The 17,193-nt window shown below is 35.7% G+C and overlaps 1 protein-coding gene across 2 annotated transcripts in view; it reads left to right on the top strand.

Annotated features, from left to right (window-relative positions):
- The window catches only part of ITGA1 (integrin subunit alpha 1), a 74,392-nt gene that overhangs the window by 17,453 nt on the left and 39,746 nt on the right, over window positions 1–17,193 (top strand). For both annotated transcript variants that reach the window (XM_068667818.1, XM_068667819.1), the window contains exons 2-6: window positions 10,930–11,050; window positions 13,929–14,041; window positions 15,010–15,098; window positions 15,189–15,303; window positions 15,908–16,035. In XM_068667818.1, coding sequence (XP_068523919.1) covers window positions 10,930–11,050; window positions 13,929–14,041; window positions 15,010–15,098; window positions 15,189–15,303; window positions 15,908–16,035 — 566 coding nt within the window. The remainder of the gene's footprint in view (window positions 1–10,929; window positions 11,051–13,928; window positions 14,042–15,009; window positions 15,099–15,188; window positions 15,304–15,907; window positions 16,036–17,193) is intronic.

A 17,193-nucleotide genomic window follows, 5' to 3' on the forward strand; every position in this document is an offset into this window, starting at 1 on the left:
TTAAATGAAAAACAAAGTACCTTTACTATAAAAGTGTAACAAAAATACATGTCCCCCATATACTGTTACTGTAATTTAGAAAATTAGTTTATTTCCCAGACTGCACTGTGACATGACAATGGTAGAGTCACAGATCTGCAGTATATACCACTTCAAAGATGTCACACATGATCATTCTGGGGAGCAAGCTTCTAACCTACACTGGAGGTATCTTTTGCTTTCATTTCAGCACACATACACAGGTGCAAATTTGGCTTTTTGGTTTCATTGAGTTTTCTGGTACTCTCTGGTGAACATTGTTTGCCACTTCCTGAGTTACTGGTACATTAATCTATGTACAGAAGGCTGGGTTTTATCTGTTGCCTGTAAATTATGTTCACCTTGCAGATAAACTGGATATTAGCTACTAACATATAAAACAGCAAGCATATAAAAGTCCTTATGGTTGTCCTAGACCATAAGATGAGTGAAGCTGCTTCAGTAAGGTGCATAGCAGTAGTTTCTGAATTGGCCAGTGCAATGCCATTTGTTCTTGTGGTAGTTTCCATGCAATTATGAAAGCACAGTTTAGAACAAATTACTGCTTCTCTTTTCTGCAGTGTCTTTTGTGGCCTGCATGTGGTGGTGGTTTTTGTTGCCATTTGTACATGAGGCAGATAATTTATGGTTTGTTTTAAGGAAGACGGAATGTAATGACCACTGAGGTCCCACGTTCTTGTCTGCTTGGATTTCTCAGTTAAAAACTTATTGTATCATCGACCTGTATTCGTTAAACTGTCTGGTGCAAGGTTAGATTTCTTACCTAGGCAACAACTTGTAGGTAGGGTAAGGAAATGGACTGCTGGTGTTTCTCTTCTCTTTCACCTCTGAGCAGTAACAAGTTTTGAAGTTGAAGTGCTCCATATGTCTTGATGGAGAACTGATACCATGATTACTCAAGTCAGTCTGTGCTTGAGACAAGCTCAAGATATTGCTTGTAAGCAGGCTGTGCCACTCTGTTTAAACAGGCAACACCTGCTCTGCTGTGCTCCCATGGGACAAAGCAGGCATCCCCTGTTGGCTTCTGCACAGTTGGGAATGGAGAGGTGCTTCCAGTTATGTTGTGTTGTGATAGTGCTGGCATCTGGTGTAATTCCAGTATTTCAACAAATATGGGACTTTATTTCCCATTACTGCCTCTAGCAATATCTAAGCAACTATATTTCCACTGTAGTTATGTTTTGTAGTTATGAAAAAAAAAAAAAAAGGTAAAAAATGACATCTTGAACAATATTATTGACAGTACAGTTGATTCTTTACATAGAATTAATATATTAAAAGCAATAAAAAGCTATTTGGATAATGATTCATATCTATCACTCTAATCTCAATGTGCAGCGTTTTTAAACCTTCCAAAATTAGTTTTTAGTAACAGCAGATTTCATCTCTACTGTTCTGCTCTCAGAAAACTGCAAGTATGACTTTTTAACTACAGAAACACATATACAAAAAAAAAAAAAAAGAAACAAACAAAAAAAAAACACCTTTACTTGGATACTTTACTTTGTAAAAGTGCTTTCTGTATTAGGCTGTCATAGGTTCTCCCTCTGCATTTTAAAGGGACTTCAGTTTCATAAAAATCCATTTGTTTGGTTTACATTTTGTTGCAACTTTGAGCTGAACTTGATACAAGAAGTTGATAAATAAGGGAGGACTAAGAATAAAATAATGTTAAGGAAGGTGCTAAGAAAGTCTTTTAAGTTCTGGAGTTTTCAAATCCCTTTTAAATTTAGGAAGTAAATATTTTAAACGGGGAAACATGTAATTCTTTTTTTTTAATGCAGTCATGAAATAAAAAATTGGAGCAACGTAGTGCTTCCCTCTTACTGTACTAGAAGATGTCTTAGATGAAGAAAATGAGTGTTCTAGAGTATTCTAGTCAAAATTATCATAGATGCTGTATTATCAGAAATATTGGGAGAGGAGTTCTTGAGACAACTTAACTATAGTTGACAAGTTGTTGTTGTTGTTGTTTTCTTTTAATATACAGAGCTGAAATTTAACTCCAAAGTATGTACGTCCCTGCTCAGCTTAGGAATTTTTCCTTGTTCATATTTTTATTTGGTTTAGTTTTGTTTTTCTTCAAAATTACTGCTTAACAGAGGTATATTGGACTGGAAAGAGAGATTTGTGAGCTTCCATCTTTTCCATTTCACTGCACTTACTACAGTTTCTTGGATCACAGCTGAATTGATATTGATACATTTTATAGATAACAAATACGAGCTAATCAATTTTAGTGTGTACATTGTCTCTGTGTTTTTGCTGCACTGTATAAGAACTGGTTTGAATTTACGTTCTGTAGTACTTTGGTTAGCCATGTGTGAGACGATCACAGCAAGATATTCGCATTTTCTTTTGGAGGGTTTCTTCTCTTCCTGAAGCTTTGAGTGATTCAGCTGACAGAGAGCCAATGATTATGCTTAGCATAAGGTGATGAAAGAAAGGAGTTTGTAGCCATTGTGTAGTAAAGAAATGGAAAAATTGAAAGCTGTTGCTTTTCAGAAAGCTGTTAGTGCCACTGAAGCATTTTCATTCTGGTATTAGCCTTAAGACTGCTGACTTTTGAGAAAATTTACCTGACAGTCTTTGAAAACAATTCGGGGAAAAAAAAATCATGAATAATGATAACAGATCAGGAAGACAAAAACAAAACTATATTTTGTCCTGGTGGAGAGATAATAACATGAGTTTTCAACTGTGCTTTTTTTTTTTTTATCATTTCTGTGATTATCACATTTTCCAGACTGTTCAAAAGGAATTGTGATTATTTCTGTACCTACTGGCCAATTTTGTAGATGGGCAATTTTAAGTTTCGTGACATAGGCTGACAGTATTTTTTTTATGTGTGCAGTGGTTCATGTTCTCTCAAAAGAGAACAGTATTTTTAATGTATAAAAAGCACCCTAGTGGCAATATATCCACCTTCAAAAGTACATTAACTTGACTGCATTGTTTTTTAGTTTTCTCAAGTATTTTTTGACATGGCATTTTCACTTCATTCTTAAAGATATTTAGTTAGTTGGAAAGAGAAAGTACAGTTACAAAGCATGGATTCAAAAGAAACTTAGATATAATGGCATTTGATGTTCACATTTGAACACCGACAGGTAGTAATTTACTCCAACTCACATGTTTGGCCAGCAACTAGTACTTGATGCTTTCTGTTTTCTTGATTGTGCTCTAATACACTGCGATTATGAAAGGTGTTGAACGTGTTGCAAATAACTCATCAAAGTAAACCTCCTTTGAGTGGAGAATAGGCATGATGCTTATTGTTGAACAGGTATCACACTACCATCTCTTTCTCAACATTTCTTGGTACATTTCTATAGTCTAAGGTCCCTACCAACCCAAGCAGTTTTGTGATTCTGTGAGCTTCTACATGAGCTTCAACTCTGATATTGTAAAGTACTTCGCTGATTCAAAGATGCATAAAAACTGATTATTAACTGTACTGGAGCGGTCATATGTAACGATGATCACACTATTTTTTTAAGCAATTGTGCTACCTTTTGCATATTCCACTCATGTCTTTGGATTTAATCATAAGCATAATGTTGAAGAAGCTATTCCTTGATGTAAAGTGATCTTTGTGATTACATAAGCTGGAAAAGGTATGGGAGCGCCTTGTTTGAGTAGAAGAAAATGGGGTTTGCTCCCCCACCAAGCATGTGTTAGGGAAGTTAGTCTTAAGAAACCTGAAAAGAATACTTAGAAATATTTAGAAATTATTTAGCATGATAACAGTAACGAGGCTTTGGGTAGTCAAATAGCTTCATATTTGTATAAAAGAAAATGTATGATTCTTATTGAATCTCCTGGGGCTAATATGGTAGCATAATAGAAACAAAATTAACTGTAAATACTTAAAGTACGCAGTTTGGCGTAGGAAAAGCAGACCAGTTAACCGTGTGAAGTCAGATAAAAAACACTTAGGCTTTGAGGTTTACTAAGTATTTTGGCATGTGTTTCCCCCGACAATAGCTGTACTTGACTTGCAATGCTAATTGAGACAAGGCTACACACAGGAGAGCTTCCAGTAGCAGGACATCAGCTGGCAAAACTGAGATCCAGCATAACTGAGCAGTTAGAAAGCTCATAGAAAACCAATTGAAACATATTCAACTTATCAAACTGGAGAATTTTTTTTTTTTTGTGGAAGAAAGCTTACAGGCCTGTGAGCAGTTTTAGAGAGTGTTGTGAATAACATGTTTTTCTTTAGGTTATCAAATTCTTGTTTGTTCAGTTATTTTATTTATTTATTTATTTATTTTGCCCCAGATTGCTTCATTTTAAGTTTCTGGTCTTCATTCTGGGAAGTAATATACATTTTAACCATGCATTTTTATGAAACTTGATTTAATAACAAATGACTATAAATATATTCTACCTAAGAAGGGGTCCAGAGATAGAAGGTCCTTAGAGTTGCTATATCAAGTTAGATATTGGGAAGCAGAAGTTATAGTGGAGTGTTCTGGAGGAAATGGTCCTTGATAGGAAATGAGAATGGGGCAAGAGGGAACTCTAAGCTAAAGGCTGTAGGACTTAAATGTAGTTAAGTATTGATAGAAGAACTACACCCAAAAGATAGGATGGAGATCACTGGAGATGAACTCAAACATTTTCTAGGAAGTGTTTGGCTTTTATCTAACCGCTAAATTTTCTAAGTCTCTGTACATCTGTACAAGTCTAGCGGCTGACCTCATGATGTTTTTTTGTATGTGGTCAAATATTTCTAAGTCTTTTTCTCCCTTCTGTGAGAAACTGCAAAGTGCTAAGAATCATTCTAAAGAGAGGCATGATTTCAAAGGTTGCAGACTTTGAACAGTATGGTTTTATTCTGATGACTGCTGAGTAGGGGACATATTCTTGATCTCTGCTATTGCATTTACAGGAGTTTTGCATGTTGCATTGTGTTACTCATTTGGGATCACATTACAAAGCTTTGATTCAGTATATTTTCAGGCTTGACACTGCATTATAAAGCCATTTTCCAGTACAAATTTTTCAGTACAAAAACTGGCAAAGGAAGCTTTATTTATGGAGCTGTACAAAGCGTTTAATTGGCTTTGAAAAGCATGTGGCTACTGAATCTGGAACCACTTTTAAATACATATTTCTTTTACTTTTTTGGATACTTATCTACTTTTAATGATGTCTTTTTTTTATTTTATTATATGGGCTTATTCCAGAAAATCAGTCTTTCGCTTTTTCAAAGGTTAAAGATTAAAGAAAAAAAAAAAAAAAAAAAGCTGGAGGCAAAATTATACAAAGGTTCTTTTGTAGCCCTGAAGAATGAAAGGCTTGATTTAAGCTCTACTGAAAAAGTTCCAAAAGTTAATCCTTTTTCCTCCTCCTTTTTTTTTTTTTTTTTTTTTTTTAATATGCAGCTTTATGTGAAATACAGTGGTAGTTAGTCAGCCAAAAATGAATGCAGCACAAACTCCTATGAAGGCCTTCATGGCCTTCTACATTAAGGCCAAAGCACTGTAGCCTCCAAGTTCACAGATGGCAATTGTACCATGCAGCCATATTTTCTCCTACTTGAAATGTCTGTGACTAAATGTCTTTTTCATAAGATGTGTATAATGCTGCAGTGACATTATCACAAGTGAGGTAAAAATAAAATGTGAAGATTCTCCCCTCTAAATTACCAGCAAAGAATCTACTTCTTTATGCTTGAGCCATTTTACAAATAGTATTTTATGGGTACATCTTTGCAAGCAGATGCATGTTTAATATTCTCTTTCTACTAGCCAGATGCAGACCAGCCCCAAACCTGAGTACACGGTGTTGTGTTGATGAAGCTAAAAGATCCAGTGTTATTTCACACAGAATCACACACAGATTCGACAGATTGATTCCAGCTGGCTGAGAGCAGCAGCACAAACTTGCATGTGTCAGCACTCGGTGGTATCAATTTTCTCAAGTGAAAGGTTTTTCTAAGTGCAAAGCATGATACCATATGCTGCTGTGTTCATATTAAGGTGTCATGGGAGGTCAAGCCAGTACTCCCAGTCCTGATCCCCTCAGTGAGTAACCGATACCCTGGATACTTCCATATAAGCTTCTTTCTTCATGTTTTATTAAAGTACAATAGAGAGAGGATTTTTGCAACATTAGCATAAAATACTCTAACAGAGCAGTTAGGTATTGCTCTATAAGCTAGGACATCCTTCCTAATGTCACTTAGCTTTCAGTGTATTCTGTATTGCACTCCTGTGTTGTTTGCAGATCTTTAAAATACCATTACAGTAACATTGCAAGACAATAAAGCACTTTGTCATTGTTGTTTTCTTTGCAAGAGGTTCCTAAATATGAGAAGTCAATACAATATTTTAATTTTATTTTAATCTTAAATTTCTTTAATTATCCAGGATGGAAGCAGTCTGGAATTCTTCTCCTGAAAACATTATTTCTTCAGACTTTCCCAGTGTTTTCCAGTTGTGCATATTTTTACAAGACATTTCTACTTTTTCTTTCCTAACTGCACTTAGACCTGCTTTGTTTCTTTCTCTTTTTGCAAAATACAGAAGAACTAATAAAGACTTCTGAAATGCTACAGCAGGAAGTGTTTGACTAAGTGTCTCTGACCGCATGCTAGTGGGGAAAATTAGGGTGCAGCCAATGTGTAATGTTAAATGTAACACACGAATTTGTCCTTTCCAAGAATAGCCACTGTTTATAGAGGATGCAATTGTTATTTGCTACAGACCATACACAGACAAAATATCCTAACTGAATGTACTCTCTTCTCATGGTTAAGTCAGTCTCCATTATGTCATCTATTGCAGGTAATTTATCTTTTTTTTCATCAGTCAAGAGCCAGGTGCTAGTTAGACGTGCTGCAGCTCTGGTTATGTTGACATTCTACAAAAACATGGGGGCCCTCTGCAGTTCTCTGTTTGCAAAGATTAGAGTGACCAGGCAATAGGCACTCAGACAAGTCCTGGGGAAATATATTTTAAGCATTTTTTGCATAGTTTAATGTCATCTGCTCGGTTGTTCTGGTAAAGTTTGGTTAAAAACTCAAGTTAAATAAAACAGAAGGGAAAAAATGTATCAGTGACTACTGTACAAGTATGAGCTACTACTCGAGGCTTGCAATTATCTATTACAATAATATTTGTCTTGCTGTCTTGGTGACTGAGTATTAACTTCTCATGCACAGGTACGAACTGTGCCCAGATACAAATGCTATGTGCACCAGCTAGTTTTCTTACGCAGTTAACGACAGCAGTGAGAGAGTCATTATCCCAGTTTTCTACAGTGGTTCCTTTGTTATAAAATGAGAAACTAAAAGCTGGAACTTAAGTTTTATCCTCTGATAAACATTTATAGTCTGTATTTCTGATCAGTACTTTGATCTGTCTTTTTAGTCATTCTGTTAGCACAGCATGGAAGGGTTCAAAATCTTAGTTTAATTTACCTACAATAACTGTGATTAAGTATGTAGTCAAATACTACATGCCTCAAAAGATATTTTTTTCTACTTATTCCCTATACCCTTCAAGAATTCTCTCCAACTTCTCTGTAACTTTTATTTTTTTTCACTATTTCTGCCAGTAGTCTTTATACTTATAGTACTATCTACACCAGTTTGCTAGAACCTGAAGAGAATGTTTACAACTTAGACAGAAATCAGAAGTCTGGAAGAATACAAGCTAGAAATTATTACTGATATAAAGTATCATTTTCAGTCACAATCATCTTTTTTTTTTCAATAATGTGAACTGCTGGTTTGTATAAAACGTACTGAAAAGTGAAAAAAATCATGAAAGTCATAAAAGTGGAGTTATTGTTAACTGATAGTGTAACATGGGTCAATGTAAACTCCACTTTTCCATTTACCGTCTGCAGATTTCAATAAATCTTTACATGAAAAAGTAAGATTTCATTTTAAGCAATCTGTTGGAAATGTAATAACATACCTTTATTAAGTATTTATAAGTTAATCTTCCATTGCCTAGTACTTTTACTTACTTTTACTCAAAAAAACTCGTGATACACGTACAAGCCACAGGAAGTCATGTAATACATCTGCATATGAAAATAAGCCACACAATTTGCATACAAAAATCAAACTTCAAAGCATCTGATGTCAAGCTAGAATTGAAGGGAAAGTTGAGAGGAAAAGGATAACTATACTGGATCAAATAAAGTATTTGGTCCAGTGTCATGTTGTCAGGAGTAAATGTAAGATGATACCCAGAGACAAAAGATAGATGAGAAAGCATATATGTTATTCCTCCTGTGTATTCTTCCATCTTCAGAATATTTCCAGCAAAGGGGACTTCCTGAATTCAGTGTGCTTTCTGTATGGTTTATAACCTGCAGTAGCTAACTACCTCCATTAGCTTACTCAGTTATCCACTGAATACACGATATTTAGCATCCAAAATACCCTTTGTTGACAGTCTCCATCTCTATTCTCTGCATTGTGGAGAGTCAACTCCTTTTTATTTCTGACCAGTCCTAGCTTGTTTTCATTCTTCTAGCTCTGTCTTTCAAGAACCATTATTATTGCTGGTTCTAAATTAACCTCACTCAGAATCAGAAGGCTTTTGGGTGATAGTAGCAAATATCTGGCATTTTCTATTTGTCTTCTAGTTTGCGTGTTTTAACATTCCACATTTTCAAACTTTCTGTTATAATGAGGATTGGAAGTGTACTCTTTAAAACTATAGGGATTGAGTGTGTTGTGTACTAGAGTCAGAAATTTTCAAGCCCATTTAGCACCATGAACACACCGTAAAATTCACAACAGTTGCCGATGCTGTACTGTGAAGAAACTTCTCTTTCAGCAGAGGATGGAATGATGTGAAGGGTATCATTGATATGGCAGGGCTATGAAGCTGGTGAAGGGTCTAGAACACAAGTCCTATGGGGAGCAGCTGAGGGAACTGGGGTTGTTATTGATCTTATTGCTCTCTACAACATCCTGAAAGGATGCAGATAACTAGTGATAGTACAAGAGGGAACGACCTCAAGTTGCACCAGGGGAGGTTTAGGTAGGAAATTAGGAGACATTGCTTCTCAGAAGGAGTAGTCAGTCGTTAGAACAGGTTGCCCTGAGAGATGGTGGAGTCACCATCCCTGAGGGTGTACAAGGAAGGGACACGGTTTAGTGGGTGATACTGGTGGCAGGGGAATGGGAATGGCAGGGGAACCAGATGATCTTGGAGGTCTTTTCCAACCCTAATGATTACATGGTTCTGTGATGTGTGATGGAGTTGTACAGAACACATAACCTTCAATAACCTTAGAAGAAAGTAAATTTGAAGAGATGAACTGGAATCTGTGCCCTTTAAAATCAAATTATGTTTTCTGTGGTAAGCAAGGGTTAAGAGACTTCTAGAATGATGTTATGCCCACCTCATTCAGGGGTTAAAGTGAACAGACTTCTAGAGGTCTTGAAGAGGTGAGTTGTTATGGGTGGACTTCACAATTACCTTTTTTTGGCTAAACTACTAGCCAGACACTAGCAGACAAACTCGTCAGAACAGTTTAATTGACTAAGAGGTAAATTGGGAGTCTAAATGATGGCCTGAATACCATATGTATGATATTCATATAAAAAATAATGAAAATAGTAATAAAAATATTAATAATAAATTTATTTTTTTATTTATAAAAATAAATAAGCTATTATGTTTACTCTGAAAATTAAGTTAAAGATTTGAGCCAATGATAATTTTACAGATTTTTTTTTAATTTTGTAATTTTGTTGACTTTGATTATTCTTTGATGACCCAAAGAGAAAAGAAAGAGACAAACCTCTATTGCACATGAAGAGATATAGTAGCATTATTTAAAAGTAAATATCAGTAGTTAAGACAAAGCATGCATGTCTTTGCATTAGTAGTTGTGGTAGTTGCAAAATTGCGTAAGAATGCATACTTTTCTGGGAAATGCTTTTCCCATGATTTTTTTCTCATTGCTTGTAATGAATTTTTGCTGAAGAGTAAAAGTAAACTCCATTTTAATGTGTCCACTTCTTTTTATTTCCTGACTCTGACTGGCGGAAGAAAAACTGAAATAACACAAAAAAAACTTTTCCTTTTTCTGCTGTCCAGTGAAACCGGAAATACCTACTCAGCGATAAATAGTCTTTTTGTGACAGTCTTTTTGTGATGATTTTACTGAATTAAGCAGGAAATGTGATGCTGAGAGGGACAGATTAGCACTGACCATTTGGGAGCTTAATTATAGTAACCAGCTATGAGAATGTCATCTCAATGGTGAATAACACAGAAGTATTTTAGTGACTGCCTAGACATCATTTGAATGCTTTGACGTGCAGCAAGTACGTCAAAGTATGGATACTTTTATGTAACTGTTAAATGTCAGTAAATGATCGTGAAATGCTTCTTTGAAATGAAAATTAAGATGTATATAATTGTTTTTAACTAGTTCTGATGTTCTACAAATTCATCGAAGTTTTGGTTCTGTATTAAATAGACAGCCCTGCAGATGTAAATCAGTGGTTGTTTATGAAAGTGACTTCTACAGGACAAGAATGGAAGAGATTGCTGCTTGAAATGAAGAATAAAGAAAAGATAAAAAGCCTTATTTAATATATAAGTAGTGATGTTGACCAGTAATTCAATAATTTTGACTTTTAAAATTAACATCTAAGTTTTGGCTATAGAAATCAGTCTGTGAATATAGACGCATATGTATGTGTGATTTTAAATCTTGGTAAAGCTATGGTAAATATATTCAAATATAAATTTGAAAAATATAAATACTTTCAAAATACCACTTTCAATCCCTGTCTTAAACCCTCACTAAGTTGTAACTTAACTTTGATTTCTGAAAAGTTTGTGTTTTCATGCATGTTGCTACATGTTTTTTTTGCTGTTATTGTTTTGTTTTCTTTTAAAGCTCTCCTTCATCTCGTTGTCTCTTCCAATGTTGATGTGAAAAATTCATTGACCTTCAGTGGGCCTCTGGAAGACATGTTTGGGTACACAGTTCAACAGTATGAAAATGAGGAAGGAAAATGGTAAGCTGCTTTTCTTGTCTAAGCTGCAAATTACCATATATTCAGTGACTCGGGTTCTATACTGTTTTTTCTAAGTATACCCCATAACTAAGGGTCAGTTTTCTGTCAGGCTTATTTGTATTTCTTAAATTGATGAACAGTCCTAAAGAAATCTCCAAACACTGGGAGACAAAGATTCAAATTTACATCTACATCAGTTTCCTCAAAGAAATAAATGAGTTCACGAAGTGGGTAGATTAACTGTTTGCTGGAGCTAAGGCAGCTTTATGTATGCCTTTTTTCTGTTTCACAAAAAAAAAATCATGGTAGTCATGTTTAGTCATGATTCATCTTTTCCTTCTATGAATATATCACCAGCGAAATTGCTCCTGTTTTAATAACCTGTTTTTTTTCCTAAAATTTTCTGCCACTGGTTGCCAGAACTGAGTTTTTGGTGGGACTGGTGGAAAGATAGTATTTAATAATACTGTTCTCCCTCTTCTCTTTTGAAGGTCTAATTGTGTCTTGCAGTTGATATATATTTGTATTTGGGATTTGGAGCCACCTTCTTAACCTGCTATTTCCTTGTGTTTTTTTTGGCTTTTTTTTTTTTTTTCTACTGAATTATTAATTGCATTTTGATGTGCTTACTAATATCATTGCCTCTCAGTCTTTTGATAAGCAGCTTATGCATAAGAATGAACATCATGGGTGAATCTCTGGCTGGCGGACTGAAATAGCAATTGAATGGTAAAAGGATTGGGAAACCTGAGGTCTGTATTGTTGTTTGCTGATTTTTCTGGTTTTCCAAGAACTTCGCCAGTAATCTGACATTCATGATAAGCCCCAGAGATGACTCCTAGCAGTCTGGAACAAAGGGCATGTGGCCACTTGGCAGCCAGGTCACACTGCTCTGTGCAGTGCCTGAGTGGATCCTCTCTGCCAGCACCAGACCTCTCGATTCTGAGAGTCTGTCCACCACTGCAGCACTCTGTTCTCTATTAGACACAGGGAATGTTTACTAAAATGAAATGGCAGAACCTGATTTTGCAAATGCTAGTTCTCGACTGTCCAGGTTGCAGGATGTACACTTCTGCACGGGGGTGATGAAAGGATAATAGTGACCTTTGTTGAACTAACCTAGACCTTCCAGAAATGGTATCCATTCTAGGAGCTCAGATTTTGTAGAGTAAGCTATATTGCTGTATATGCCCTGAAGCCTTTCAAGTGCAAAAAATGTTATAAGCAAATGTTAATGTTAAGTGCAAAAAATGTTATCTTTCAGTGGCTGAAGCAAGACAGGAATTTAAACCAGCATGCTATGTCTGAACATCTCTGAAATAAAACTCCAGAGCCACTGCTAAATTTTCAAGTTTCCAAGTTTCCTTCAGCATAACATACAGAGCAGGAAATCTACATAATGGTATTTTAAATATATAAATCTTTGTGGTGTTTTGTCAAGAGCTATAACACTACCTTGATAACACAGACAGATTTTCAGCAACAGATGTCTTGTAAATCTGGCTAAAGTTGTTCTCAAAGATAAAGAGAGTCCCCAAAAATAAAAAAATAAAAACAAAAAATCCTCTTGGCAAACAGACAGGGTAGTCTTTCAAACCACTTATCTCAGTTCATGAGGATCTTCTTTTTTTCTGGGTAAAGAACAGCATGTGGGCATAATCCTGCTAAGTACTGATCACCTCCTCTGGAATGTCAAGCACACTCAGCTTCTTTGTGGTTAAACAGAAGTCAAGGATGCATATAATAGGTTGTGGTGCATGCTTCTAAGTCGTGGTGTTCAGAATGCATTATAGAGTGTAGCTTGAAAGATCAGTCAGATCCAGTACGTACTTGGACCATTTTATTTTGCTTTAGAAATTATTAATAAATAAAAAAAATACTGGATCACAATGAGCTGTTTCAGTATGTTTGTTTAGAAACTGGATGGTGTACTGCATTTAAATTCTTCTTTCTGGCTCTTTTTATCTGTAGGCTACATCTTACCTAATATGTCATTCTATCCAAGTATCTTCTGCCTGGACTCATTAATTTATGATTAAAGCTAGAAATAGTTTTCTCAATAATGCCTCACAATCATCTAACTGTCCACAAGCAAATCTTACTGAACTATTACTTCTAATGACAGGATTTCTATTTTCAGTGTGTGCTGTGAATTCTAATTTAATTTGAGTTCTTCCTTGCACATTTAATGGAGTCAGTTACTTGCTGGGAGATGCTGGGCTGTTTAGTGTCACTAATAAGGATGTGAAAACAAAAACAGTGTCTATCTCTTAACAGCATTTTCTGCTGAAAATGGATTTAGGAGTGAATGCTAATTTGTTATGCTTACAAAATATTGTATCAGAATAGAGATTTTCTGGACATACCTTTTTTGTTCGTTCTTTCTTTCTTTTTTTAATTGCTAAGGATAAAAATGTATCTTAAAATGCTGGCTCACGTTATTTAAAACTGAATTATTCTACTTGGTGCCTGTGAGCCTCTCCCTCCTTAGCATTTAAAATACTTTTTTTTCTAAAATATAGTAAAGAGCAAGGTGATATAAATAAAAAGGATATGTCTTTCTGTACTACTTATAATACGTTTCATCCACCAACCAATGCTGCTTATATTTTTCAGTGGATTTTTTTTGTAATGTTTTGTAATGTCTATTGTATAATTTGGTACATAGATATATTTCCTTTCCATATTGTTTATTACAGGGGAGACAGAATAGCTGCTTTTTATTGAGTCTGAAAAAGCATAATAGATACTTTTCTTGCTCTCCATCCTCTACTGTTTGTGCAGAACGTGCTGTATCTGTGTTCTGTATCTAAGTTTTATTTGCTGACTTTCAAGCCTTTCTTGAAAGAAGAAATTTCAGATAACATTTCATTTGCAGGGTACTTATTGGTTCTCCATTAGTTGGCCAGCCTGAGAAACGAACAGGAGATGTATACAAATGCCCTGTAGGAAAGGACAACCAGTCACCCTGCATAAAACTGAATTTACCAGGTATGAAAGAAAATAGAGCTGTCATGCGGGGGTTGCAGCTCTATTGACCTCAAGTAGAGGTCAAATCTTAAAGAGATTTTTAGTTAATAAATATGTGTTAGGATTGGTTTTGTACGGAAAATTTACTTAGGACTCCAGAACTAAGCATGAAGGAGGTTGTATTTGTAACATCAAAAATAATTTTATTTTATCTCTCATTGGTCTTTGGAAAACACACTGATACTCCAGAATAGGCATTTAGCTGTGTTATCAAAGCATTATTATGACTGATACTGGTTGATTGTGGTTACTAGTCCTGGCAGAAAGGCTGAGGAGTGTAGATTTGTGGGCTACCTTTTCCAAAGCTCTTGGAAGCCAGTAAGAGCCTTCCTAATGCTTTTAACAAGCACCTAAGTAGTCAAAGCAAGGCTGAAGCACCTTAATAAGGTGTTTAACATTCATTCTTTTTTTTTTTTTTTGCTTTTGCTTTTGTCAAGAGAGACTCAATGTAGACAAGAAGAGACTGTTAATACGAATTCCACTAAATACACCAGTCACCATGTTTTTTCTTAAATCACCTTCCTTGAAAACCTGAATATCAATAATGTAACAAAAACGTAGCAAACATAACAGCTGTAATTCATTTATAACAGGACAGAGTAAAAAATGAGTATTTGTCTTCTAATTAACAAAACTGTGTGAACAGTAATCTCTTGCTTTCATTGTACTGTTATTTTTACCTTTTTTCCCAGTTCAAGACACTATTTGAGACAGCAACCCAGACAAATTTTCTGGGATAAAAGCCAGTCTCAGAATTTTTTCTTGTTCATTGCAATTGAAGGAGGAGGATCAAGGGTGCTAAAATATTTGATGGAACCAGTGTCAGTCTGTGTTTTATTTTAGAAGTTGGAAGCTCTCTGCTAGCTTATATATACTTTAACATTTTGTTTTCACATTCCCAAATACTTAACATTTCAATCTATTTGTAGCTTCTACTTCAGTTCCTAACGTCATGGAAGTAAAAGAAAACATGACTCTTGGAACAACCTTAGTGACTAACCCAAAGGGCGGCTTTCTGGTAAGAAAGGACTTTTTGACAATTTTAAAAGAACTCTGTATTTTCCTTAGGTAACACACCAAACATTTCAACCTTTTTCATTTTTTTAAGGCATGTGGACCACTCTATGCTTATAAGTGTGGGCGTTTGCATTACACAACTGGAGTTTGCTCCAACGTCAGCTCCACTTTTGAAACTGTGGAAGCTATTGCGCCATCTGTGCAAGGTATGCATACCACAGGAATTCTCTCGTGTGTCTGAAAATACAAGGTGCCAAACAAGATGAATGTATACACAGAGGCATACCAAAAAGTATGAACTGCTTTCCTTAGTTACCAGCATTACCAAGTTAAGTAAATGTTTTCATTGTCAGTATATAACCTAAATTCTTGCTAATTTTAGAGTTTATTTCAGTATAAACAATCATTACAGGGCTATTTGACATCCAAACACAATTGCTAAAAATAGTTGCTTATGTTTTTTACTTAAGGCCAAAAGACTCTTTTTAAGTAATGACAGCATGTTGTTAAGACCTAATACAAATCCAATTTCGTAGTATAAAAATCTTAAAGGTCTGGTCATTTGGAAAATGAAAGAGGAAAATCTGATGCCATTCTTAAATTTCTACGTACAAGAAAGTGCCTTGCTAATCGAGCGAATACCAAACCACATAAAGTACCATGGAAAAGATGTTGAATGAGTCTGCATCAAACGTGCAGCCCCACTATAGAGAGATATGCCTTTATTACTAATCACAAAAGTTACTAGAACTGCAAATATATATATGATCCTTGTTTGTATCAATTCTTATGTGGCCATTTGTGTTGCAGAGTGTAAAACCCAGTTGGACATCGTCATAGTCCTTGATGGGTCCAACAGCATTTATCCATGGGAAAGCGTCACAGCCTTCCTAAATAGTCTTCTGAAAAACATGGATATAGGTCCTCAGCAAACACAGGTGATTTTTTTTTTACAACATTTTATTGTTGTTTAATTTTGGGGGGGGTGGGGGGGGGTGGGGAATAAAAGTCTAAGAAATGGAATAAGAGCGTCATCTATGGAGCCCTTCAATTATAAGAACTAATGGAAGTGGAGTACCAGAACAAAGCAGCTGACAATCATAACTCAGTCAGTCTTTGCTGCCATGTAGTGCTGTAAGGGCATCTCTCCTTCCCCTCACTCTTCTGGCAACCTGGAGAGACTGAGTTTCTAACCAAGAGACAAAAGGTAGGCATGTTAAGTGAGGCAGTTTGAATATTGTCCTTTCCCACCTTCCTTCCACAAACACTTCTTGTGTGCATGAAGGACATTTCTGCTCCTCTAAGGCAGACATATATGGTTGAGAGCGTCTCATTACAAGACTTTTGGAGCAGTGTTCAAAATTTTGCACCTTGGAGCACTAAGCATATAGCTTTAAAACATTTGAAATCATAATTAATGAGTGGCTGTTAAGCTGCATGTTATTAATGGCAAAAGCTATATAATAAATGGAGAGGGCCAAATTCCCAGCTGCTATAAATCAGTGAAATAAATCATCAGAATAAATGGAGCTAAAACAGATTCCCCAGCTAAGGACCTAACATGTTTCAGAGTCCACTGAACAGAGAACGTAAATAGCAATTTGAGCAGAGCACAGGGAAGGGGCAACCACATACACATGAATACATTTTAACACAGAAAGCTGTGTTAACAACAAAAGAAATTTCCTTTCACTTCTCCCTCCTCCCAAAATCAAGGATTTTCTAGGATCCAGTATAATATTTGGTGGGCTGCAGGCCAATGCTACAGGTTTTTTCCTACTTCAGGTTATTTCCTAATCCTCAGCTCATGCCTAAAACTCCTCAGACTACCTACACAAAGGAGAGAGTGAGTATGTCCCATAAAGGGATATATCTGTCTGCAGAGAGTATCCCCATCATTTCCCAAGCTGATAGGGTTAACTTTCCTGTTGTCTGTACTGAACACTGGCTGGTAAAATTATTGCTTATAAACTGTCAACTTTAAAATTGCGTCCTTTTATTTTAAAAATCCTGCTTTTCCAGATATTGTGTGGAAGAGGAAAAAATACCTTGTTAAATTTAATAGAAAGGGGAAAAAATCTTCCTTGTCCCTATGG

This window comes from Anas acuta, chromosome Z, assembly GCF_963932015.1.
Source record: "Anas acuta chromosome Z, bAnaAcu1.1, whole genome shotgun sequence".
NCBI classification, from domain to species: domain Eukaryota; kingdom Metazoa; phylum Chordata; class Aves; order Anseriformes; family Anatidae; genus Anas; species Anas acuta.